Raw genomic sequence first — 25,870 nt, 5'->3', positions numbered from 1 at the left:
CCGGATTCGGGCCTGTCAGGAAATCCACGCACAATCTCGGTGAACTTTGGATGGGACTCCGGCTGGAGTTCAGCGAGGGACAGGCGGGTGGGGCTGGGGACTTTGTTCTAAGCCCCTTTGCTGGGTGCTGGGGGAGATCTCTGCCCAGGCCTGGGCTGGTCTGCGCCCCGGAAAGTTGCTCGGCCCGTGAGCAGTTTCTGGGACTGGGGAGCCTTCCCCCTCCGCAGGCTGTGCAGCTGGGGAGGGGGACGCTTGAGAAAGCCCAGGCGCCACTGCGCTTTGTCACATGAATGTCATTATTTGTTCTGAGTGGTCTCTGCCGCGAAACCAAAACAGTGTTAGACCGGAATTGGCCCAGTTCTGTCTAACTGGCCTCTGTGTCCAGCACTTGCTGCCAGGCCAGTCCAGCCTCTCCAGCAGGCTCTCAGGGGGCTTCCCCGGGTGGCAGAAGCCCCCCAGAGGCACCCCAGCTCTGTGGCCTGGCCCGGCACACGCAGCCCCCCAGAGGCACCCTAGCTCTGTGGCCTGGCCCGGCACACGCGTGGTCACAAGCACCAGCCTGAGCTCGCTCCGGCTTCCGGTTCGTCCAGGGAGACAAACACAGCTTTGGGGCAGTGCCCAGCACCATCCTGGCCTGTGGGTCCTCCCGCCTCTGTGGTCTCCTTTCCCCTCTCGCTTTCTCTCTCTGGCCTCCTCCCACCCCTGACTCCTCACCTGGCCTGTGGGTGGGTCCTCCAAGATGGATGGACAGGTCAGGGCGAGGTCACGTCTCTGCCTTGCACCGTGCCAGGTCACCAGGGGGTGGCGCGGGGCCCCCCACCTCCTGGCCCACAGCATTGGTCCAGGCGCTCAGGGGCACGTCTGCCTTCATTCTTGGACTGGCTGCGTGAGCGTGCCTGTGAAGTCAGGCCGAGTTTGTCTCCCTCCTTCAGAAGACTGTCGATGGGGCATGGATGGAAACGAGTCAGGTGCCCACTCTTGGGGGAGGGCTGCAGTTCTGTTTCTTGCTCTTCGTTGCTGAAATCATCACCCATCTGGGCTTCCCCTGAGCAGCAGCTCTGAGCCTCGCCCATGCTGCCAGCTTGTCCCTGCCTGCACCACTCATCCTGGCTGTCCCGAGAGACGTGTGGGAGGAAAGGCCAGGTGCCCGACTGCTCCAGGCGCCTGCCCCAGCAGCCGCTGGTCTGTCCCGGGCCCTCTCCTCCACCATCACAATAATCCATCACTGTTATCGGGCGCCCTGTTTGCAGAGCACTTCACAGCCATTGTTGGGAGTTTTTCCTTTTATTTGCGAAGTACTTTACAGCTATTATCACAAGTCTTTCCTCTGAATGTGGGGTGAGCTGACCCCCCCCCCCCCCCCCCAGTGCTGGGTTCCCACTGCCTGAGAAGTGGCCGCACCAGCTCTGGAGGCCCAGGAGGCCCAGCTTGCCAGGGCTGTTTCCTCAGTCCAGGCCCAGCCCGCCCTTCCGCAGCACCAGACCTTTCTGGCCTTTCGCCCCAGCCTTTCGCCGTCGCTGGAGCCGGAAGTCCCACCCAGGGCATTTCCAATGAAGGAGAAAGGTCGTCCTTCCCTGTATGGGCCAAAAGTGGGTGCTGCTCCAGGGCTCCCCGCCTGTGGCCTCGCCTTTCCCCAGTATGAGTGCTGAGTAGCCTGGCGTGAACTTTGTTCTCTCCTTTCTTCAGTCCAAGGGGAGAAACTGTCAAGTGTCAGAGGAGAAGGCTCCCCCCCCTTAGGTGGGGCCATCAGAGTGGTTTTGTTTTTATATAGTTTGTGTCAGAATTTTCTAAATAGGCAATGATGACATTACAGAATGGTGTTTTCTAGAAGAGAGAAGTCTGTGTGCCGGCGTCAGCGCCCTCCCGGTCCTGGCCTTCCGGGGGTGCAAGCGCTTGCCCACTGCATCCCCCAAAATAGCCCTTTCTGAAGAGCGTCTCCCCCACCCGCCTGCTCCTCCTCCTTTAAAACGGTGATAACCACTGAATAGGTTGGATGGCAGGATTTTTTTCGTAGAAAGGGTGCAGACTGGTGCAGACTTGGGGTGTGGGGGCTGTGGGGCACACGGTGTCTGCCTGGGCACCTGCAGGGAGCGTGGCCTTGACCTCCATCCAGAACTCCCAGCTGCTTCCCACCTGATCCTCCCCTGGGGTCTTCCCTGCCTCCTGCTCTAGAGCCCTGCTGTCGGCACCCTGAGTCCCCACCTGGCTCAGGTGCTCCCTTCCGGCCCACTATGCCCAGTTCGGTCTTTGGTGCCCTGCACGCCAGCTTCCCCCGGCTGCCGCGGCCTCCAGAGCAGGTGCCTGCGAGCGTCTGTCGTGATCGCGTCTGCCACCCCGAGCCTTTCTTCCTCACGAGTGAAATCCGCCGCATGAGTGTGTGGCCCCTCTCTCCAAGACAGCAGAGGTGCTTCTGGGGCACTGGCTGGGGTCTCCAGGCTGAGGCTGGGGGCCGGGATGACACTTCATGGAAGAGGGAGCCTAGCCGAGTCGGCCACTCCGGAGAGGAGTCCAGTCCCCTTGAAAGGGGGAGAGTGTGGGTCTTCATGCGTGCGAGCTGTGCGCTGGGGTGTTTGTGAGCAACAAAAAGCCTGTCTGCAGGGGAGGCGGCCTCCAAACCAGGCCGCTAGGTGGCGGCCGACGATTGCTAGGTTCTGTCCTTTGGGTGCGCTCACCTGTCTCCAGAGTGAAGAGGCGCTGGGAGGAGGATCCCAGGGTCTCCCCACCCGTCTGCCAGCGCCGGGCAGCTTCCATTTTGAGGCTGCAGTGCCACCTAGTGTCCGTGCAACATGCAACAAGGGCACGACCCAGCCAGCACGCCGCCCCCAGCCCCCCCAGTTAGGGATGGCCTAAGGCTGACCCCAGAGGGCCATGGGGGTGGCCACGGTGGGGTCCGGGTTATGATCACGCTGTACCTCCCCCTACCTCCTCCGGGGGAACTGAGTGGACATTGTCGCCATTTCCTTGCGGCTCTGAGGGCAGGTGACCTTGCTGCAGGGCGCCCAGTGTGACCCAGTTGCAAAAATAGCCTATGACGTGTGTGCTCAGCTCCCTGGTCTGCGCAAACAGCCCCTCACACCTGTGTGTGTTGACTCACAGCTACTTGTTTGCAGGTGCAAATGACTGTTTGTGTACCCAGAGTTGGGGGCGGGCCCCCCACCATCCTTGTCTCCAGCTCACAGCCTGATTGCAGAGGGCTGAGTCCCCATGGAAGGAATGCTCTCAATCCCACCCCAAATATCTGCCCCCTCTACTTGAGAAGAATCCACGGTGGCTCTGGCAGTGGAATAAGAGCCATCTGGACACTGGGACAGAAAGTTAGGGACAGAAAACTTGGAAGGGCTAGAAGCGTTTTTTCAAAAGAGGAGGCAGCCACTGGAAGTTCTGAGCCAAGCTTCTGTAGCTCGCGGTAGGAACAGGCCAAGGGTCCCAGCCTCTCTCACGGGACCGCCCAAGGGACTGAGTGGAGCTTGTGACTGTAAAGGTGGGGGAGGCTGAGTGAGAGAAGGGGGCCGGCGCCGGAGGCTTCTGAGGTGTGCTCGTCGGCACGCAGCCAGGACTCCCAACATGCACTTTTCTTTTATGTCCCAAAAAGCCAAAAAAAGCCAGACCGTCACTCAGCACCTCCTGCAGGTGTATGCAAAAGAGACATGAGTTACCCCCTTTTCTTGCAAAGCAGCTTGAACAGTGCATTTTCTTTTAATGTAGTCCTTTGACTCAGTGATTCTGCTGCCAGGGGGTAGCCCAAGGACTATGCAGACATGCCAGCATGTGGGTACGCGGCAGCAGTGTTTCAGACACAGCTCAGACCCTGGGTGAAGACCGAGTAAAAGCTGAATGACGTAGTTGGAAGGGTGGCGCGTTACGAGATGAGATGCTGCGCTTCGCTAAGATAGTTTCTCATGCTGGAAAGTGCTTTGTTATTAAGTGGGGGGAAAAAAAGACTCAAAATTACAGAGTTTGACCCCAACAAGGCAAAAATATGTGTCAGTATAGTGTTGTGAAGGATGTCATGGAACAGAGCGTTCACACTGGATCACGTTGGCCGATTTTATTTGCACCTTTCAGTATCCTGACTTTCCTGAAGTAAACACTCATTCTGTTTTCATTCCAAGAGGCAAAGAATTTCAGTTTTGAAATGGGAAGAAGAGGTCACAGTGTTGCGGGGAACGTAGCGTCGGGGCGCCTCGGGCTCAGGCTCCGGGGCAGGTGGGGTTGGCGGCTGGTCGCTGCCCCACCTCGTCCTTTGCTGGTGCCCCTGCGGAGCCCACGCGTCAGGGTGCCCAGCCCCGACGGCCCGCTGACCCAACCCGTCCTCATGCCCGGGAGGGTCCGATTTCCATGGTTTCCAGATTCCTTGACAAACGCAGAATAACCCTCTGTTCTCCCCCAGTAGATATGTTCGATGACTTCTCGGAAGGCAGAGAGTGCGTCAACTGCGGGGCCATGTCCACTCCGCTCTGGAGGCGGGACGGGACGGGGCACTACCTGTGCAACGCCTGCGGCCTCTACCACAAGATGAACGGCATCAACCGGCCCCTCATCAAGCCCCAGCGCCGGCTGGTAAGCGGGGCCTCGTCCGTGAGAGCCCGGCCTGCCCCCCGGGCCTGCTCTGGTGTTGGATGTTGCAGTCAGGCCACCGTTGAAAGAGGGTCCAGGTTGAGGGGGTGGGGACGGGTTAGCTTCAGCTGCAGGAGGGCCTGGCCCTTTTGGTTCAGCCTGTTACTTGCACAGAAGGGAACTGAACCCAGAAAAGCTAAGGGCCATGCCAGGGTCCCACAGGCACCGAGTCCCCACACCCAGCCAGAGTCCAGACTTCCCTGACTCAGCTCTGAGCGGCACGGGGCCAGGGTGGGGGGGGCCGGGGGGGCCAGCACCTCAGGAGAATGGGGAGGAGTCGCCGGCTCTGGACTTGGGCTCCTTCCTACCACCCTCTGATTGGGATCAACGCCAACCAGTGGTCACATCCTCAGCAGGGGGGCGAGAGAGTGGTCGGTGCCTCCCTCTTGTGAGGCCCCAGGGCCCGTCCAGTGCCTGAGGGCCTGTGCCCATCCACCCGGGTGGCACTGGGTACCCTTCTGCCTCGGTGCCCAGTGTCACCAGCGTCCACTGCAGGACGAGAATTCTCGCTCCCCCGGGGCAGCACAGGTCCTGCTCCTCCTCACCCTGGTGGCTTAGGTACCAGGTGTGGGGCCGGGGCCGCTGAGAGACACCCCAGCGGGGCTCGGCCCCGCCACCCCGGAAGCGGTGGGGCCCCCACTCACTGAAGCTTGTCTTGTGTTGCAGTCTGCCTCCCGCCGCGTGGGCCTGTCCTGTGCCAACTGCCAGACCACCACCACGACGCTGTGGCGCCGCAACGCCGAGGGCGAGCCCGTGTGCAATGCCTGCGGCCTCTACATGAAGCTCCACGGGGTAAGCGGCCACGCCCCACACAGCCCTTGCCCGTGTCCTCCATGGAGACCACAGGTGGTTCTTCTCCACATAGAGGTCCATCGGGAAGGGACCGTGGAGGCTGCACTGGTCTGCAGAGAACACAGCCTGGCAGCTTCAGCCAAGGGAACGTTCCCGCCCACGGGGCGCAAGTCCAGGGCCGGAGCCAGCAGGGCGGGAGCCAGCACGCCCGGGCCGCAGACCCCCCTGTGTGTCCTCACGCAGGAACCAGGGAGGGGACTCGGGGGCTTGTTCTTGAATCGCCTCATCACCCCACTGACCTACTCACCCCCAAAGGCCCACCTAGTCACAGCCCCATGGGCATCGGCTTCCACCTCCTGAGCGGGGGACACTGACACTCAGGCGACCACAGAGACGCGCCGCTCGCTTCCGCCTGGGCCGCGCGGAAGGCTGGCCCGTCTCACAGATGAGGCGGCTCAGAGACAGTCTGTGTAAGGGGGCGTGGGCCCGCGGAGGTGACATTTCCGTTCAGCTGATAAAGGAAAACGTGTTTAGGAATAATTGTATGGACAGTCTGGAAAACCGAAGCAAAGCCTGACTTCCACCTCCTGCCCCAAATAGAAATAAGTGTGGGCAAACAAAAGATACTCAGTGTAGATGTCAGACGTTTTAAAATAGGGATAAGGAAAGTACTAAAAAAATATGGGCTGGGGAAGCATTTCTATAAGCTCAGAGATGGAAGGAGAACTTTTTTTTTTTTTTTAAGATTTATTTATTTACACATACAAGAGCCGGGGTGCAGGCCAGAGGTGTGGGGTGAGAGGATTCACCAGAGACAGAGTGGGGAGCAGAACAAGTGGATCTACTGAAATACACAGTAGGTGAGACAGGAGAGGTCTGCTGCGCCATGTGGGCCGCTCCCTAGCCGGGGATTGAACTCGTGCTGCAGAGGCTGCTGACAGCTTCCCAGAAGCACGGGAGGGTGAGAGAATTCACCAGAGCCAGAGCGGGGAGCAGAGCAGGCAGAGGGACCGAATACACTGCTGAGGGCAGCAGCGGGCGGCAGGAGAGGTCTGTGCACCATGTGGGACCCTCCTCCGGTGGCCGGGTAGCAGCCGGGGATCGAACCGGCGCTGCAGAGGCTGCGGGCAGCTTCGCAACCCAGCGCTCAACCGCTGCGCCACCGGGGAGGCCCAAGGAGGATTCTTAAGCAAGTCTGCAAAACTCTTAAGCCATGAAAGGCAAGTTAGAGCTACTTAGTGTATAACACTGTGTCCTGGCTTATGGGAAAAGACACCTCGGGGCAGGACAGGCTGAGCTGCGCGTCAGGACTCAGGGCTTCTCAGAGCGCTCTGTGCTCCAGTCCGGAGCCTCCTCCGCTGAGGAGTGGAGATGGGTGGAAGGAACTCCCGGGAGGACAAGGGTCAAAGGAAACACTGCTCTTCAGCAGGAGTGGACCGAGAAACTGATGGAGCAGTGTTATGCAGATGTTAAAAGGATTATGTCCTCAGAAACTAAAAATAGGATTGCCGCGTGATCCAGCAGCCCCGCTTCTGGGACTGTATCCAGAGAGTCGAAAGCAGGCCTCTGAGACCCACGCGGATACCCGTGTCCAGGGCCGCTTTCCTCTCGATAGCCAAAGTGGACGCCCTCGCAGTGCCCGCTGATGCGTGGCTAAGCAGCGTGCGTCTTACTGGACCAGCGGGAGAGGGACACTGCCAGCTGCCGTGACGTGGCCGAGCCGGAGGACGGTATCCAGGGGACGGGCCTCCTCTGCACGGCGCTGGAGTGTCGGGGTCATAGACAGAGAGTAGGAGGGGGGTGGCTGGGGCTGCGGGCAGTGTTTCCTGGGGACAGAGTTGCAGTTTGGGATGATGGGAAGTTCTGGAGATGGATGGTGGAGATGATGGCACAACAGTGTGATAGGTCAACCCCACGAGCTGCGTGTCACGAGGGCTAAATTGGCAGTTCGTTGTGTGTGTTTCACCCCTTTCACACGCACGGTGTTTTGGGGGGGGGGTGATAAATCAAAGGCCTTGCGTGCACTCTCCCTGCAGCCTGGCGTGCCCGTGCCTCTGCCCGACACCCCTGCCTGCGCGCCGCAGAGAGCCCCCAGGCTCGGGCCCGCCCTCTCCCGACACTGGACAGCTCAGGGTCGCTTCTCCCGCCTCCTGCGTCGTGGACCCGTCCGGTCTTGCTCCACGATGTGTCTTCCCCACGACACTGTGGCCTCCGGGAAGGAGCTGTGTCTCCAGCCCCCGCGCACGGCGCATCTTCTAGCGCATCTTCTAGTAGAAGGATTTCTCAGCACGTGCTCCGGGGCTGATTCCCTCGTCCCGGCAGTCTGCAGCTGAGCAGCTTAGGTGTTGCTTTTCCGGGGTGTTATCTGTGTGTTGTAATGCCAAGGCAGATCGTGTGCAAGTGGACAACCACATGTACTGACCCCCAGGTCCCCAGGCCTCTGGCGATGCGGAAAGAGGGGATTCAGACGAGAAAACGGAAGCCCAAGAATCTTAACAAATCCAAGACGCCAGCAGGTAGGAATCGACCCGTGTGCCTTGTGTGGACAACAGCCGCCCGGGAGGTGGGGACCGTGTTTCCTGGCTGGGCCACCCAGCTGGGTGTGCAGGTGGGACGTAGCGTTGGAGTCCCGGCTGCTCAGTGCGCAAGGGACACCCCGAGGGAAGTGAAGGGTGGACTTGGCTTACAGGCTGAGCTCAGGTTGGGGCCTGTTATTGCCACTTGTAAGGGCCATGGGCACCAGCGGGGCCAGCAGAGGCCTGGCCGAGAGGACAACACACGTTGCTCCGTCACTTGCCTTGGGCACTGCGACCCCTTGAGAACTCGGTTCCCTTCACGTCTCTGGGCTAACTGGAGTGTGGGAGCCCAGGGTTCCCCCCTCCGTCACGTTCACAGCGGAGTCATTGGTAGTCAAGGTGGCCTGTGGCCCCTCCCCAAATACTAGCTCGGCCATCCTTAACCCCATGGCACCCCATTTATTATCCTGATCTTACTCATGAGCAAGCGAGGCTTGGAGAGGCCAGCGACCTCACCAGAGTCAGACAGGGCTGCCGGCAGGCCTTGCGCCTCAGGGCCCCACTCTGTCAGCTCTGGGCTCTGCCGCCTTGATTTCCAGAAACAGTGAGGGGCCCTTGTGACCCGGCAGGAGCAGCCGTCCGGCACAAGGCCGAAGGAGATTCCCCCAGAACTGGCCCGCAGGGAAACAGCCCTCAGCTCCCAGGGCAGACCGGGCTGCAGTCGCCCCTTCCCCACCTAGAACACTACCAGAGCTCTGCTCCCCAGCCCCAGCCCCGCGCCTGCCAGCAGTGGCTCCCTGGGGCTTCCCTGCCCAACACGGTGCCCTCAGCCTCTTCTAGGCTGCTTGTCAGCCCAGCTCGGCGCGGCCCATGTCCCCCGTGTCCCGGTCATGGGGCCTCCGGGCACCGGTGCCCCAGCACAGCCCCCTCTGGGGTTCCCAATCGAGGAGCTGAGATCCGCAGCAGAACCGGACCCGAACTGGCACGAGGCTGCTTAGGGTGCTTGCCCGTCCCGGGGGCTCCAGCCACTGCACGGGTGGCTCACGGAGAGCCTGATTCGCCGCCCTCCCTGCCGCCATCCCCCCCTCACACCCCGCGCTTGGGCGCTGAGTGTGGCCTCAGAGTTTGGGGTGAAGAGGGGTGGGCCTGTCCTCTCAAAAACGCAGTTTGACACGTGTGCTCCGCATGGAGGGAGCCCGCGGCTCCCACGGCCGCCCCACCCTGACGCTCCTGCTGTTCCAGGTCCCTCGGGCGGCGAGAGCCTTCCCCCCACCAGCAGCGCCTCCAGCAGCTCCAGCAGCGCGGCCGCCAGCAGCGGGGAAGAGATGCGCCCCATCAAGACGGAGCCGGGGCTGTCGGCCCACTACGGGCACAGCAGCTCCCTGTCACAGGTGGGCTGGGCGCAGGGCCCAGGCGCGGCTGGGGAGGCTCCCAACCCTCTGCTGGCGGGCGGAGGGCGGCTGGCCCGAGGCAGGGGTCCGCACTCACGTGGAGAGCAGCTCCTCCATGTCTGGAGCCAAGGCATGGGGTGCCAGGGCTGGCTCATGGCGGGGCACTGCCTGCCCACCCTGGAGGAGGGGGGATGGGGCACTGGAGGCCGAGCAGTTCTTCACAGGTGAGGCCCCAAGTGAGGCTGCTTTGGCTGGCCTTGGTCTAGAATTAGCGGCGGGGTGGTGGCTTGGGAACAGTGTGGAAACCACGGAGGACCGTGGGGTGGGGGGGCGTCACAGGCAGGATGCCATTTTTCCTGTGAGTCCACAGAATGACCCTCTGTGCTCCCGCCCCCACTCCCTGCTCCTCCACCCGCTTCCCCAGCGGTGGCCCCCACGTGAGATTAGGATGCGCCCAAGCTTGGTCAGGGTGTCCCTCTAACTCCCACGTGTTTTCCACGTGTTCCGGGGGATGCCTTGTCTAGTGAGCTTTACTGTTGGGGTACAGAGAGGCCGAACCTGTAGAACCAGGAGGGTGGTTCTCATCTCTGGAGGACACCCTCTGCTGCAGAAGGGTCGCCTGTAATGGTGGCATCTTCCAGAAGGCACGTGCTCAGACCTGCTGAGCCCCTGCCGAGCGTGGGTTGTGCCACAGGCAGCCTCCGAGTCGCATAGCACAGGTGCTGTGTGGCCAGCCTGCCTTCATGCCAAGGCCTCTCCTGGCTCCCTTTGCCTGGGGTGGTGGCAGCCCGGGGTGGGACATCCCTCCAACCCAGGCCTCTCCCTGAGCCCTTGGAGTGACCGGCGCCTCGTGCTTGTCTTTCAGACGTTCTCGGTCAGTGCCATGTCGGGCCACGGGCCCTCCATCCACCCGGTGCTCTCGGCCCTGAAGCTCTCCCCACAGGGCTACGCGTCTTCCGTCAGCCAGTCGCCACAGGCCAGCTCCAAGCAGGACCCTTGGAACAGCCTGGCCTTGGCTGACAGTCACGGGGACATAATCACTGCATAATGCCACTGCCTGCCCTCCTTGGATTCCTGCGCGACTTGGGACTTGGAGGACAGCAGAGCCGAGGTGCTGGCTCCCGCGGCTGGCCTGCTCTGTCTGGGAATGACTCCAGAACAACTGGGAAGAAACTTGAAGTCACAGATTGGGTCGGGGACGTGGGTGCGGGGCTTTATCGGCTACTCCTCAAGGTGGGGGCTGGGAAGGGGTCGGACTCCCATGGGGAGAGCCTGCCCTTCACCGTGGCCCAGGCGCCTTCCGTGGAGACTTCTTTCTCATTTCTGCACCCAGCAAGATGTCCTCCTCCGTGACCTTCCCGCCGCTGAGGCCCAAGATGGTGGTTTCTCCATGGCGTTCAGCGCCAGGAATCTGAGGGGCTGGGACCCAGCTCCAGCCCGGGCCAGGGCCAGGGCCAAGGCATCTGTTTGACGAGCATTTGGGTGCCACAGGCCCCTTGGAAACCCAGCACTCCCCTTGGGACTCGGTGCTCCCCTGCGGCCTCCATCCCAACCCCGACTCCACAAACACTGGGCATAGCCCGTGAACTGACCGCTCGGTGGGGGCAGCGGCCCACTCCGCCCACCTCACAGCCCGGCCCGGGCAGCCTGGCTCGGCGAGTTCCTCCCCTGCTAACGGCCTCATGCCCACGCTCCCCCCTTCACTCCTGAGGCCTCGGAGATAAAACGCCTCCGCTGTTCTGAGTGACCCGCCCCCCCCTCAGCAAAACAAGTTCAACTTCCAGCCAAAAAGCACCCCCCAATCCTCCCTCTTCCTGCCCCCCTCATGCACAGGGATTCCAGTGAGAGCCCGAATGAAGAGTCCATCGCTAAAGCGAGCGTGACCCTGGGCCGGTGCTATGTGGGCTCAGGTCCGCCGACCCTGGCTCTGCACTCGGACCTCGTGGGTTCCCAGGCCCTGGAGCTGTGCCTGGCCGGACAGCACCTGCACCGCGGCCTTCTGCGGCAGAAGTCTTTTGTCCTGGAGGCAAAAAGCTCCGGATTTTGCAACATGAATTCAAAGCAGACAAACCCAACAAAACTCAAGGAAAGAAAGACAGGACCTGATAAGACACTGAGCGTGGGCCTTGAGGACTCTCCAGCTCTGCGCTATTCTGGAATGTTCTGGAATTGGCTTTTTCTCCATGTTGCTGTTTCTGCCTGTGATGCTGAGGCCTCACAAAGACAACCCCCTCCTTCGTGTCCTGTCATCGGCAGAGCCTTGGCAGACGATGGCCTTACTGAGTCCTGCCCCGAACACCCACCCCCACCCAGAAGCCCTCCTGGCTGTAGCAGAGAATATCCTTCAACCCAGATTCTGTTTTAATCACCGTGTACATTGTTCTCTTCCATGAAGGCCACCCTCATGTACCGCCCCTAACCCACAAACCTGTTAACATTGTCTTAAGGTGAAATGGTTGTAAAATCAGTATTTAACTAATAAATTTATCTGTACTCCTTTCGCCCGCCCCTCCCCGAGGTCTTTACTCCGCCTCTCGTGCTCCCCCTGCAGGCCCCCGAGGCCCCGGCCCACCCGGGCAGGCTGCGTCCTGTCTTTTCCTCTGTTCAGTTTTGGCGGCTGCTCCTGACGGGTCGAGACTGGAGCAGCTCACCAGGGCCCTCGTGGCCAGGCACGAGCAGGGACCCTGGGTTCCTGCCATTTCTCCTTCCAGATTCCATCCAAGCAAGCCCCGAAGGGGCAAGTCAAGCCTCAGCAACGGAAGAGGCGCGTCTTCCCGTGTATCCAGTTTATCTTCACCTTCTCGGGCGAGTCTCGCTCACCCGCCTCAGCGCAGCAGTGGGGCGACGGCACACACTGGCCCCCAGGCCCCCTGGCCCCGAGCCTGTGGAATGGACTAGGAAGCAGGTCGGCCCCCTTCGGAGCGGTTCCTCTGGCTTTTGGCCTCCCAGCTGGCCCCTGCGAGGGGTCTCTGGCCCTCACAAAAGCCCTGTTATTTTTGAGCAGGTAAGAAAAAAACCCCAAGCACCATTCTTTCCTGGAAAAAAAGCACAGCAGCTTTTCACCCACTGAGGACTTGCCCAGCCGCACCGGGTCGCTGCCCGCCAGAGGCCGAGGCCCAGAGGCCTCCAGCTGCCAACAGCAGCCAGCGGGGTTTATGGCAGCCTCAGCAAGGGCACATTCTCAAGATTGGCTCTTTCCTGACGTGACGTCGTGACTTGTGCTCCCCCTTCCTTTGCGCCCCCCATCTTCATGCTCCCCCAAATCTAGCTTCAGGTGGCGGCCGCTTGGGATAGGATATGGTAAAAGAGGCCAGTCCCAGAGGGTCGGGCAGTGGTCGGGTGGGGAGCAGGTAGTGTTGCCTGGCCCTTAGAACAAAGGTCTGGCCGCTAAGGGGCCAGTCGCATGTGTCCCGGAGGGGGCTCCCGCAGCCCCTCACAGTCTCCCCTCGCCTGTGACGAGCAAGGGGAGTCCAGCTGTTGGGCGTTGGAAGGCCAGCGCGGGTTTGCTGCGGTTGCAACTGGCTTGGGTTGACAGGAAGTAGGTTCTCCTAACAGGCACCGAAGGGAACTGGGGTGAATATTATTTGGGTGAGATCTGCCCCCCAGAACCAGACATGCCGACTGGGATACTGAGTGTGTGAGAGACCGCTGTCTGGAAAGCTGCTTTTGAAGTGGAGGGGGTTGGTGTGGGGTTTTTGTTGTTTTTTTTAAACATTTTCTGATACTGGAAAATAGACTCTTCCAAGTCTCTTTTTTTCATTTATAAAATAGCTTATTAAAGTAACATTAGTTTACAACACTATGATTTTGGGGTGCAGGTTCACACCTCTTCAGATGAACATTATCCCACCACACCCGCCACCGAAGGTCCCCACAATCCTTCACCCGGGACCCTTGGGTCTCCTCTCTCCTTTGCTCACATCCACCCCCTTCTGGTAGCTTCAATTCTGTAGTCAGATTTCTTGGGTTTGTTTTGGTTTAGTTTACTTGTCTTTCTGGAAGAGGAAGCAAACTGAACCCCACTAGGGAAAAGGACACTGGGATGGTGAGACCATGCTGGATGGACACTTACAGGTCACGAGGGGTCCCTGAGACCCTCTGCTCCCAGCCCTCCTGCCCACCTTCATCCAGGGACCCGCCCCTGCCTGCACCACCCTGCTGGGGAGGCCAGAGGTGCTGCCCTCGCCGTTGGGCTGCTCACTGTGTGGGGGCGCCCGTGCTCCTGCCTCCCCGCCTGCAGCCAGGTTTTCAAGCGAGCGGAGACCAGCCCGGAAACTGCGGGCGGAAAGTACCAGGGATCCAGGTCGCCGCGCGGCAGGCCTGCTCGTGGCTCTGTGTGTCCACAGGAAACTTCCCCAGCATGCCACTGCTGTGCTGGGTAACACCGCACTTGTTATGGGACCTTCCAGAGCAGAAAGGTTCTGGCTCAGCCCAGGCTCAGGTGAGGGCTGGCATTTTTCAGGTGGCATTTTTTGCATAGTGCACAATATTGTGTTTTAGACATGCTACTGCTACAGTGGCGTTCATAGGCCACGATACAGTGTAAACACAGCTGTGTAAGTGCTGGGAGCGCAAAAACGCCATGACTTTATTGCAATATTGGCCGCCTGTCTGATCCTCCCAACCAGAGGGAGGCCCATGGATGGCGTGTGACTCGCTGCAGGTCTCAGAGTATAGTGCAGGGGCAGGATTCAAACCCTGTCCCTTTGCCCCCAGAATATGGACTTGCACCTCCTCCCTTCCCCCCTCCACCGTAAAGCGTAGAAAATCCACACAGCCCAAGCCCGGTCTCCATCTCAGGTGAAGACTTTGGACTTCTTCCCGGGCCGGCGACTCCTGGGTTCCATATTCTCCCCATTTTCAGACACCTTAAGGAAGGACGTGGACACACTGGAGAGCGCTGTCCACTTGCTACAGACCCCAGAGCCTCTCTCAGGGCTGCTGGAGACAGGACCCCAGCCCGCGTGGCTCAGAGTCCCCCAGCTTTCCCTGGCCACTGGACTCCTCACTCGGCCCTTCACTCCTTTGCCCGCTGTCTGGGGGAGGCTGTGTTTTAACCCATCTCCGCGTGCACTATAATCTCAATCCTGCCGGGGCCATCGGGGCACGACGAAGAGGCAGGAATTGGCCGCAAGGAGCACAGAAAGTGGGTCGGCGGCGCGCTGCGGAGCTGACCCCAGGCGCCTGCGGACCCTGGGTGGCCCCATCCATGGGGAGGCGAACAGTAACAACTGAGTAACAATTGACGTGTGCCAGGCCCTCTGCATCAGCTCCACAAATCCCACAGCCGCCGGCAAGGTGGCACTTTGCTGCCTTTTATGAATAAAGACCCAGGTTGCAAAAAGTTCAGTCACTCGCCCAAGCTCTGCTTGCTGAGTGTTGAGAAGGGACCCAGGTCGTCTGAGGCGGGACTAGATCTTCCCTGCTGTTCTCCAGAGTCACTCTTCCAGGAGCTGGCCCTGTTCCAGCAGAGCCCCATGTCTCGAGAGAGCAAGGATAGCATGCGCTGGCGCAGCACTCCACAGGTTGTGTTCCACAGCTGATATTTAATCCTTCATTCAACGATACATACCGAGTGTCCCTGCTGCCAAGCACGGTGTACCGGGTCCCTGCCCCCAGGCAAGTCCCTTCCAGCATGGGGCTGCTGGAAGGGCAGAGCCAGGCATGGCCACTGCATGTAAACAAGACTTGCCAGCCTTGCCAGGTGATTCAAATGCCTGCTTTGTAACATTTCCATAACACCGTGGAAAGATGCCCCATGCCAACGCTGTGGCTTGTCTTCCCGCAGGTAATGCTCAGGCCACATCTCTGTGGGGCCAGCAAGTCTTGCACACAGCTGTTATAGGAGACACCGGTGCCCCCTGCAACCCACCTGCCTTCTCAACTAGCGCGTTGGCTCAGCAGAGGCCTCATTCCAGTAGGTGAGGCCAGGGTTGGGGCTAAGCCTGCCCCCCCCCCCAACTAGTTACAGAACAGGCTCAGGGGCCCTGTGAAGGTTTCCGTGGGGCCCTGCCCCATCCTATAATGGGAGGCATCCAGGGGTGGGGATGTGGTTCTGGCGTGTGTGGGGGAGGCAGGAATGCGAAGATCCTCTGCCTGGATCCCTCCATAGACTCCATGTGTCAAAACTCAAACCTCGTCCCCTCGTTTTCCTCCCCGCCCCTGTGCTGAAGACCCCTACCCAAGGCCTCCGGTGCTTCCCTCGCCTCACTTCCAGCCCAGCCCCTTCTGTGCACCGCACTGCTCCCTGTCAATCCCAAGCACAAACGCCCACAGCCCGTAGCCCCACCCCAGGACGCGTGGCTCTGGCCCATGCTCCTGTCCTGCCGGGAGCTTCTGGAATACTCCCCAAATTTCCCAGCTGACTTCTTATAGGAATTGGCTCTCCATCGTTTTTTGAGAACAGCAGAAAATACTTATTTTTAAATCGTCTTATATTTTTTATTCCTTGAAATAAAAATTTAATATACAAATACTACTTTTAACACAAAACTTCCAATAACAATATTGAAATAATATAAGGTCAAAAAAGCACCCTTTGAAAGCTTCCTGAGAATTTCTTGAAAACCTGCTGGCTTTTCAGCGGCCTCGCTGGGTCGGCTGTGAGGCCGAGCAAAACCAGCTGAAAGGCTGGCCCGGGCCTGGGCTGCCCAAAGTCTCGGGTTATGCACTGACCGCCCTTTCTGTGGACTGCCCTCAGGAGGAGGACAGCCGGCGGCCAGGGGAGCTGCCTTTTCTCCCGGCCGGCCCTCTGCTCCGCCCAGCTCAGGGCTGCGGCCCGACCCGGCTACACCCAAGAACCGGCCCGGCGCCCCTCCCAGGACAGAGGGCCCCGCCCACAGCAGGGGCCCCGCCTCCAGCCCCACCCCCGGGAACTTAGCCCCGCCTCCAGCCCCACCCCGGGAGCCTAGCCCCGCCTCCAGCCCCACCCCGGGAGCCTAACCCCGCCTCCAGCCCCACCCCTGGGAGCATAGCCCCGCCTCCAGCCCCACCCCCGGGAGCCTAGCCCCGCCTCCAGTCCCCTCTCCCGGAGCAAAGCCCCGCCCCACTCCCACCCCCGGGCGGAGCCCCGCCCCCGTGCGGAGCCCAGTGCGGACGCCGAGGCCTCCCGGCGCAGGCGCGTGCGCAGGCGCGGCGGGCGCGGCCGCGGCGGGCGCGGGTGAGCGGCCGGCGGTCCCGACGAGGCTCGCGGGCGCGGGGGGCAGCTGCGCGCCGGGGGGTGCCGGGAGCCCCAGAAGCTCGTCGCGGAGGCCGGGCTCTCCCCGCCCTGCGCGCCCCCTCATCGCCCCCTCGCGCGCCGGCGTGGGAGCGCGCGAGAACCTTCTGGAAGCGTCTCGTAGACGCCGCACCCCTTTGTGCACTTCTGTGGCGCCCCCCCCCCCGCGGCCCGTGACCCCCGCGCCGACCCTGCGGCCCCCGCCCGCCCCGGGGCCCCCTCCGCTGCTCCTGCAGGCCCCGGGGCACCGGCGGCCCCAGAAACACCGGGGGGGGGGGGGGACCGGGCCTGTGCTGAGGATTGGGCGCCCTTCGGGGAGGGCTTCCCAGCAGCCCCGGCCTGGGCGATGGTCCGGCCGTGAGCGCGGGGGTCACGCCAAGGTCAGCGGCAAGGTCAGGCCTCGAGCGCCTGAAGTCCGGCTGGGGCCGAGCACCCCGCGCAGGGGTGAGGCGCCCGCCCGGACACGCGCTGTGGGCGGCGGGAGGAGCCCAGTCCAGGGGTTCTCAGCGCTGGTGCCCTGGGGTGGGCGGGCAGTGCCCGGTGCGGTGGGGAAGCCCCGGGGCAGACATCGGAATGCCCCCCCAGGCTCTCAGCGGGCTTGATGATTTGGGCGGGGAGAAATGGGGGGTCGCAGACAACCCTGCCTCCGTGCCCAGGCGTGATCCCGGCGGCCGTCAGTTACCAGGGAGAGCTGGCGGCCGAAGCCACATGCGCCTCTGCCTGCTCCCACCCGGGAGGCCTGCGCGTGGGCGCCTCCACTCGGGGCCTGCCCGCAGAGCGGGAGGGGCCTCTGTCTTTGTGCCCTGCAGCCTGCTCGGTCGCCAGGTCTCCCCCGAAAGGGAGCTAAGCGGGCAGTGGCTGTGGGCGCCAGTGGCTTTGGGCACCTGGAGATGAGTCAGGGCCACGGTCCGGGTGCGCAGTGACAAGTCCCGGGTGGGAGCAGGCAGAGGCGCATGTGGCTTCCCGCCGCCAGCTCTCCCTGGTAACTGACAGCCGTGGGGATCACGCCTGGGCACGGAGGCAGGGTTGTCTGTGACCCCCCCATTTCTCCCTGCCCAAATCATCAAGCCTGTAGAGAGCCTGGGGAGGGGGGCATTCAGATGTCTGCTCCAGGGTTTCCCCACCGTCCCAGGGGCACTACTTAACCACCTGTTTCCCCGCCTGTGCAAGACGTGCCTGTCAAGTCCCCAGCGAGGCGGGCGTGGCAGTCCCGCACTGGCAGTTCCAAGGTAAACATCGAAAAACTCTGGTTTGCGCCGCCACGGGCTTGAAGCTCAGGGCAGCAGGCTCTGAGGCCAGGTGCACTGTGGTGCTTACTAAGTGTGTGCTCGTGGAGAAAGGTGGGAGGGGCTGGACAGGGTGTCCCCCGGCAGGCTGCCTCTGACCAGGCTGCCTCTGACCCCCACCTTGGGCCACGTAGGCTGGAGCCGTCAGTGCCTTTCTCTCTCCTGCCGCAGGAATGCCCGAGGGCCCGTCTGTGCGGAGGTATCATGGTTTGGTGTCCCCCTTTGTGGGGCAGCAGGTGGTCAGGACAGGAGGGAGCAGTAAGAAGCTTGACCCTGCCAGCTTTCAGTCCCTGTGGCTCCAGGACACCCAGGTGAGTGCGCCATCCCCCAAGGACTCACTCTCAGAACCAGCCTGCCCCTGAGACACGGGACTGTCCCAATAACAGGGAGTACTAGTCAGGAAGGGTCTTCCTCGTCTTGATGGGAAGTCCCAGGAGCCCCCCGGGGTGGTTTGGAGCACTGGAGCTCAGTGGCCGGCGACCTTCCTCTGCTCACCCCTCCCGGGGGTGTGGCCTTCACCCAGGTGATCACTGTCGCCACAGGATTCTGTCAGAGATCCAGGCAGCACTCAGAGAGGAGGAGGGAAGTTCTTTATTTACGCAGGTGGGGGGGGCCCAGAGGAGAGCTCTCTCCAAAGTCTGAGCCCCAAGCAATTAGACAACTAAATACTGATTTTTGTGATGTCTGAAGTAGGGGTCCCGTCAGCTGGGATGCATGAACCAGGCGGGTGGCCTTGAGGGCTCTTGTCTGCTGTTCCCTGAAACTTTCAGTCTGCAGGCCGTGTCCCAGCTTCAGCTCATCAACAGGTCAGCCTGACGTTTTCCGCTTCAGCAGGGCAGCTGGGATTCCAGCCATCACATCTGCATTCTCAGCAGGGAGAGAGAAAAGGCAGAAGGGACCTGGAGGCTCATTCACCCTTTTAAAGAACTTTTCTGGAATGCACATTTGACCACGGGTGCAGACATCTCACTGGCCGCCCCATCCTTGAGGGAAACTGCGAGATGCAGATTTGTGGCTGAGTGTATTGAGGTCCCCAGAAATCAGAGGGTTGAAGAGGGGAGGCAGCAGCAGTCACACCCCTGGCCCGGGTGCGCTCTCATTGTCTGGGCGGGGTGCGGGGTAGAGAACGCCTGAGTTCTTGCTCGGCTGAGAGCTGACCTCCAGCCCTACTTTGGGAGGAGCTAGGGACGCAGCCCCTCTCCATATTTAGACTTTTAATCAATCCCCCAATTTAAAAAGATCTCTAGCTGCTGACTCACTGGCTTTTCGTGCCTTCACCCAAAGTTGTACTTTGCATTTAGAGCTTTTGATCTCCCAGAAAGAAGCGACAGGCCCATGAGCAGGTGCTCCCCACGCCCCACCCCCAGCCTGGCCGCCCTGGTCCCCTGCTCTGTGCAGGGCCCTCCGCTTTGTTCCAGGCAGGGGCAGGCGTGAGTCGTGCCCCCCGTGTCCCCTGGCGTCTGGCTCTCCACGGCTCACCTCCGAGCATGTCCAAACCCCCGCCTCTGAAATGCTGAGTTCCTGGGGGGAGGGGAGCAGCCTGTCATCTCTGAGCCGCGCTCTGTACCCGCCCAGCGAGGGACCCCTCGAGGTAGGACGTGTCCAGGGTCGAGGGACCACGGGGCACAGTGAACGCAGCAAGGACAGTGGGTTCTGCTCTGGCAGGTGTTTCTCCGGGGGCATCTGACAGGTAGTGTCCTCAGCCGACCGGTCACCCTGGAATTACCCTCTTGGGGAGAGGATCTCACCTGCTGCTGCAGTGTAATATTTATACAGATTGGTTGGATTGGAGATCCAAACTGTGATCTCAGTGGCTGGTGGTCAGGCACTTGCGGTGGTGCTGCCAGATGTCTGGGGTTCACTCTCTGAAAGACCCCCTGAACATCAGGTCCTGCAGAACAAGATTAGTGGCAGGAAGGGCACAGGGCAGGTTTTCTGTGATTGGAGTAAAGGAGAGTCTTGGAGCCCTCGGTGGCTTTTTCAGGGTTTTATTGGGATTTATCAGGTACACGGCAGGCAGGGGTGGGTGCATGGGGGCCGGGTGGCTGGCAGGCTTGCCAGCCCCCAGCGTAGCTTCACTCTTCCTGGGCTCTCCAGCCTTCTTTCGTGGCCTCTGCTGCTCTGCTCCTTTGGCTCTGCTGGCGTCCTCATGGCGCCGCCCTCTTAAGCCCAGTCTCAGCCCAGGTGTACCCACCTAAGCATGCCCACACCTCACTCCAGGTGCCTGCCATCGGGCATGCATTTAATCTAATGGCAGGAGGGCGGAAAAGCCTGATACTTTACTTACCCTGCAACAAGCCCCCCGGGAATCTGGCCACAGGACCTTGACGCACCCGGTGCTCGCAGCATGGAAATAGGATCTGCAGCAGCCAGGACACCCTTCTCGTATACGTGTTGTGTGTTTGGAAGTAACGCGGGTCACCACACTGCATGTGACTTACGGGCAGGCTCACAGCTCTGGAGGTGGAGGCGGCCACGGCCACCAGAACTGTTTCCACCACAGCCCGCTGGGCCCCCCTCCTCCGCTCCCCTCCCGTAGCCTCAGTCCTGCAGCCTGACTTCCGGGTGGTTCTGGAGGCTGCAAGTCCAGGGGGAAGGCAGTCGGGGGTGTCTGGTGACAGCTGTCTCTCTAGTTCCCAGAGGCCGCTTCCTGCGGTGTCCTCCCTTGATGGAGAGAGCGAAGGCGAGCCCCACTCGTGACCTCCGTCCTCGCGACCTCATCACCCCGCACGGTTCCACCTCCTCATGGCATCCAATTGGGTTAATTTTGACATAGGCATTGGGGGGGGGGCAGTCCAGAGCAGAGGGCCAGATCCGTGTTCATTTTTTTCCAGGTCCACGGGAAGAAATTATTCCTTAGATTTGATCCAGATGAAGAAACAGGGTCCTCCGGGGGCAGCCCCCCGCCAGTGCCGCCCCACAAGAGGGCAAGGAAGGACGAGGCCGGGGACCAGAAGCCAGCCCTGGGAGCCGATGGCCAGCAAGTCTCTGCCCAGCCCTCCCCGACCCCGCCGCCGCCTGGTCCCCTGGGAAGCGCCGGAGCAGGGGACACCGAGCTGTGGCTGCGGGTTGCCTTCGGCCTGTTCGGCAGCGTCTGGGTGAGCGAGTTCTCCAGGGCCAAGAAAGCCAACAAGAGGGGCGACTGGAAGGACCCCATCCCCAGGTAGGAGGGTCGCCTGGCCTTGCTCTGGGGAGCTGGGCCTGGGCCTGGGCCTGGGCTCGGACACATCCCCTGTCTGGGCCAGGAGCCTCCGGAGAGGAGGGGCCTTCCCCCTCAGGCGAGCAGTGCCCCCCCAGACCTGGCCCCAGAGAACACCTGGGACTTGACTAGAGTTTAGGGTCAGAACTAGAGTGCGCCGTTGTCCGCCTGCTGGTGTCCAAAGAGGATCTTGGCCCGACTGTCTGCGGGCACGGTGACCCCCTCGTGGGCTGTGAGGGACGGATGTCTCCAGCCTTGCGAGGGCCACGCTTGCACCGGCTGGGCTGGGCGTTGTTTGCTGCTTCCTTCTCTCTCATGGGGCCTGTGGGCGTCGCGGGTTCCCCTTGTGTCCTGGGGTTCCTGTGACTCAAGTCTGTGTCCTTTTTCCTCTCAAATTCTGTCAGTTCGCCGCTCGCCACATAAACGTGACCCCACCCGGGGCGCTGCTCTCTGGCCGGGACTGTCTGTCTCCCTTCTCGGTGGCCGTGTCTGCCTTTGAGCCCCGCGGTGCTCCTGTGTCTGGTTCCGTGCTGATGCTTGGAGGCCCAGCCCGGGCGTAGCTGGCCTGCCTGACGGCCGCTCCACCTTGGCTGAGGACGGAGCCGTCGCGACCCGGGCCACGTGTGCGCCTCCCTGGCCTTCAGCGGTGAGGCCGCCGTCCGGTCTGCGCAGGCGGGCTCGGTGCCCCGCCGTGGAGCTGCCATCCCTTCAGCTCCCCCATGGGAATCAGAACTCCAGCCCCGCCTGGTTCTCTCTCTGCAGCCGCCCGGGCCCCTCTCGAGGTCGCTGCTGTCCTGGGCACCTTCTCCCCGCAGAGCGTGTTGCCCAGACTCCCTGCGTCCTGCCGCTCGCGGGGTGTCCTGGCCGCAGCAGCAGACCCCCACTGGGGCGTGTGACCCCGAGGGCCTGTTCTCCCTCAGGGAGGAGTCCGGCTCCTCGGGCGTGTCCTGACAACGTGCCCATTGCTGCTCATTGGGGTTGGCAACGTCCTGCCTGGTCTTGGTAACGCTTGCCCGGGGCCTGGGCGGGGCCCTGCCTGGCCATTCCGGACTCGTTCCAGCAGGCCCTGTTTGTGCTCCGCCCCCACACCCACCCCTCCTGCGCGTCCCCTCTGACCCCGTGTCCCCTCTGGCTGCCAGGAAGGGGCAGAAGCTGCTGTCGTCTCGTCATGACCGCTTAGCCCCGAGATCACAAAGGTGTGACCTTGGCCTCCCCTTTGTCTTTGTTTTGATTTTTGCCCCAACAATTTTTTTGTGCTTTCTCTGCTGTTTTAATGAATTTGTGGCTTATGCCTGTCTCAGCGCGCCGCAACGCCCCAACCCTCCTCCTCATGTCCCCTGGCTCCTGGACCCTGACCTGGAGACTGAGGTTCCCACGCCCCACCCCACCCCAGCCCAGCCTCAGGCGCTGTCGCAGCCCAGATGGCCAGCTGTGCCCTGACCAGGCCGTGAATCAGAGCTCCCCTTGGCCCAGGCACGGCTGCTCCCGGGCGAAGGTCGCCGCGCAGGCCGCGCTGGGGCGGCCGGGGGAGGCCAGCACGGGCATGCTGTGGAGCGTTGCTGAGCGCTGCGGAGCCAAGCCTCTGCGGGTGCCCTGCTCCCGGGTCTCCACAGGATCCCCCACCTGGAAGCTCACCAGAGGCCCCTCATGCCCTTCTGGAGGCTCCTTTCTCCATGTGGCCGATGAGCCCCGGGGCCATTGAGCTCCGCCTCCAGCCCATGCCCCGCTGGGGTCGGGACATTCCAGCCCTCCTGGTACCCGGCCCATCCTTAGCTGCTGTCCCCAAAGCGTCTCATTCACATAGCAAGAGGCCCGTTGTCACTCTCAGCACTTGGGGAATGCCCAGGCGTGGGGGCTGGGAGCCAGGGACTGCGGGTGAAGACCAGGCTCGCGCAGGCTTTGGTCTTCTGAGTGACCGGGTGTATTTATTTCTTAAATCCTCCTCGGACACAGGCTCCTCTCATTGGACAGGCCTGGGCTCCTCAGCTGACCGGGGGTGGGGGCTCTTGTGTTCTCAGCATCTTCTCTGTCTCCCCAGGCTGGTCCTGCATTTCGGGGGCGGTGGCTTCCTGGCATTTTACAACTGTCAGATGTCGTGGTGTTCCTCCCCGGTGGTCAGCCCCACCTCCGACATCCTAGCCCCCGAGTTCCATCGCGGGCGTGCCCTGGTGGCGCTGGGCCAGGCGCAGCCCGTCTGCTACACGCTGTTGGACCAGAGGCACTTCTCAGGCTCAGGTAGGTGCGGGGGGCTTGCTGTGTTTCAGGCACCCACTGGCCAGGCGCAGACAGGGCCACGAGGACACAGACATTGGAGGAAGTGGGCCTCCAGGTGTGTGGGTGGTGGTGCCCCCCAAGGCCCCTCACCTGCAGGCCCTCGAGTCCCAGAAAAGGGAAGCAAGGCCACGGGCCTGGCGTTCGTCACCTACACGCACACCTGTCTTCCCGGCCTTTCTGAGTGGGGCTATGGAGGCTCTTGTTGACCGGAGAACCCCACTGATCTGGGAGGCCCCAGACTCAGACCCTCCTGAGGGGCCACTGTTTAAACTGAGGAAGAGAAGACAATCTCTACCTTCTCTGCCCATTCAGAATTCCACCCCGTTCCATTACCAGCCACATTGGCGTGTGGCCTCCCATGGGGCTGGGGTCGTGGGGTTCTCTCCTGAGCCCCAAAAGCCTGCACACAGACACTCTGACTCAGCCTCTACCAGGAGCCCAGTGGGGGCCACTCAGGCTGAGGAGCCACCTGCTTGCTGCCCGGTCCTGGCCCCTCAGCCCACATCACGGACTGAGGAGACACGAGGCAGAAGCAGGCTCAAGTCATGAGCCACAGGTGGCCTGTTGAGGTGGGGAGACCAGTCAGCTGACCAGCAAGCTGGGAGAGCATCCCCCGACTGGTGACCCGGTCAGGTGTGGCGGCAGTGGAGGTCACCCCATTCCCAGGGGAATGTTGCCTCCAGCTGGCAGGCAAGGCTGACCTTGTGGGAGGAGGCCGTGGCTCAGACAACAGCCTTGAACCTTCACCATCGCACCTGGGGCGTCTACCCTGAAGCCCAGAGGCTTCTGGAGGTGGCTCCAGGTACACATGGTCAGAGCCTACGCCCTGGCTTCCTCGCACTGCCTACCCGGGTGATGGCCAGGGGCTCTGCGGGCTCCGGCGGGCTTCTTCCGGCTGCTCGGGCTTGGTGTTCTCCCTTTGCCAGAGGGTGTCCTGGCAGGGGGTGCAGGTCGCACCTCCAGAGAGCAGGGGTGTGAGCAGGGGCCTCTCCCTCTGCTCCCCCACGGTGCTGCGTGCCTGCCGCCTCTCCCCTGGCTTCAGTGCTCGTCCGGTGGCCAGCACTCCCGGGCTCAGCTGCAGCTCGGATGGGCCGTGAGAAAGGCCTGGAAGAGGTTCCAGACAGCGTGGTTGGAGAGAGTCGTGGGTTCCGGAAGAAGGGGTCCAGGCTGGCCTCCCAGAGAATGAGGCGGGAAGATGGCCGCACCCTCCCTGAGCCCTGCCTCCTCCAGGCCTATTTTAGTCAGACCAGCCGGGCCGTGTGCCATTCTAACTTCCCGTCCGGGGGCTGGGCGTGTGTGAGTTCTCATTCACTGCTCACAAAAACCAGGTCCCTGACCCCACTTGACAGCTGAGGAGAGTGAGCCTGAATGAGCTCAGGGCCTGCAGTGAGCATCTAGGTGACCTGGAGCTCGGGGCTGACTCAGCTGTCAGAGTCCATTTGGCTGACCTCTGCGTGCTAAATGCCAGCCCTGAATATCATTCCATTTTGTCTTGACATCCCTGAAGATGCGTGTTACCAAACCACTGCAGGTGGCCACGCCCATGCCAAGCTGGGCCCAGCTGCCTCTGCCCTGCTGCCCTCAGGCTTGTGCTTCTGCTCTGTGATGTCTGCAGTGTCTCAGTGTACGCCTGACCCCTCCGCCTCCTTGCTTTCTTCCAGGGAACATCATTAAGAACGAGGCCCTGTACAGGGCTGGCATCCACCCACTTTCTCTGGGCTCACTCCTCCAACCTCCTCAGCTCCAGGCCCTGCTGGACCACGTGCTGGGCTTCAGCGCTGACTGGCTGCAGGGCAAGTGCCAGGGCCGGCAGCAGCACATGCAGATCTACCAGAAAGAGCAGTGTCCTGAGGGGCACCAGGTCTGCAAGGAGGCCTTTGGACCTCCCGGTGGTTTCCAGAGACTGACCTGGTGGTGCCCACAGTGCCAGCCCCGTGTGCCCGCCGAGCAGCCGGAGCAGCAGCGCAGACCCGAGACCCTCGGGCCCTCTGTGTCACCCCTGGCCCTGGAAGGTCCACGATGCCCAGGTGGCCAGGAGGGGGTGTGAGCAGGGGTGTAAGAAGTGGGGGTAGGGTCAGGGTTCAGGGTGTCAGTCTTGCTGATGGTCACCGCCCGGGACTCACATCAAAAACAGAGATTCTTCGGATTGTTTTCTGGTTTGGTTAATTATCTTCTACCTCGTGGAAGGTGAGAGGAGTCGGAACGGTACAGGGAGGATCCTCCCAGATGACGGGGCAGAGAAAGGAGCCCCGCGTGGCCCAGCCTTGCCCAGGGTTGCTTTGAAGCATGTGGTGTTGAAATGGGCGGGTTTGCGGCCACTGCGCTTGCCGCGACGCGAAGACCGACCAGTGTGCCTTCTCTGAGGATGCGGTGCTGGCGGGACTGCAGGAATGCTGCCTCCTGTTCCCGGGCACTCCTGTGGGTTGGGCATCCCCAGGAAAGGAGGGGCCCGGAGCAGACCACCTACCTGGGGGCTGGGGCTTCAGAAGAGCTCTTTCCCCCTCTGGGCGATGGACTTGACATGCTGGCAGGAGTTGGGTGTGGAGACAGCTCACTGGGGCCTTAGCACAATGAGACTC

At 61.7% G+C, this 25,870-nt stretch overlaps 2 protein-coding genes across 4 annotated transcripts in view; both read left to right on the top strand.

The window, feature by feature from the left end:
• The window catches only part of GATA4 (GATA binding protein 4), a gene marked incomplete at both ends in the record, with an annotated part of 34,351 nt that extends 23,987 nt beyond the window's left edge, over positions 1-10,364 (top strand). Inside the window, 5 exons of one of the 3 annotated variants that reach the window (XM_084231021.1) lie at positions 4,394-4,560; positions 5,284-5,409; positions 7,838-7,925; positions 9,168-9,316; positions 10,182-10,364. In XM_084231021.1, coding sequence (XP_084087147.1) covers positions 4,394-4,560; positions 5,284-5,409; positions 7,838-7,925; positions 9,168-9,316; positions 10,182-10,364 — 713 coding nt within the window. Of the gene's footprint in view, positions 1-4,390; positions 4,561-5,283; positions 5,410-7,837; positions 7,926-9,167; positions 9,317-10,181 lie in introns of those variants that run through there. The other 2 variants (XM_084231020.1, XM_084231022.1) reach the window with 2 other exon arrangements.
• Positions 10,365-17,732: 7,368 nt separating this feature from the next.
• Positions 17,733-25,399, top strand: NEIL2 (nei like DNA glycosylase 2). Its single transcript, XM_084232808.1, has 5 exons — positions 17,733-17,761; positions 17,990-18,129; positions 20,653-20,981; positions 23,056-23,252; positions 24,953-25,399. Exons 2-5 carry the CDS (start codon positions 17,992-17,994, stop codon positions 25,336-25,338), a joined length of 1,050 nt encoding a protein of 349 aa, XP_084088934.1. The 5' UTR covers positions 17,733-17,761; positions 17,990-17,991; the 3' UTR covers positions 25,339-25,399.
• Positions 25,400-25,870: the final 471 nt, after the last annotated feature.

This window comes from Talpa europaea (genome assembly GCF_964194135.1).
Source record: "Talpa europaea genome assembly, chromosome: 4".
Taxonomy (NCBI): Eukaryota; Metazoa; Chordata; class Mammalia; order Eulipotyphla; family Talpidae; genus Talpa; species Talpa europaea.
Note: the sequence above shows the minus strand (reverse complement) of the source record. Positions and strands in the feature narration are given on the sequence as shown.

What these genes read in the sequence shown, in the direction of transcription:
- NEIL2 (XM_084232808.1), top strand. Translation starts at nt 17,992, where the DNA reads ATGCCCGAGGGCCCGTCTGTGCGGAGGTATCATGGTTTGGTGTCCCCC. An exon ending in TGTGGCTCCAGGACACCCAG is followed by an intron (nt 18,130 to 20,652) that starts GTGAGTGCGCCA and finishes ATTTTTTTCCAG; the next exon opens with GTCCACGGGAAGAAATTATT. An exon ending in GAGGCACTTCTCAGGCTCAG is followed by an intron (nt 23,253 to 24,952) that starts GTAGGTGCGGGG and finishes GCTTTCTTCCAG; the next exon opens with GGAACATCATTAAGAACGAG.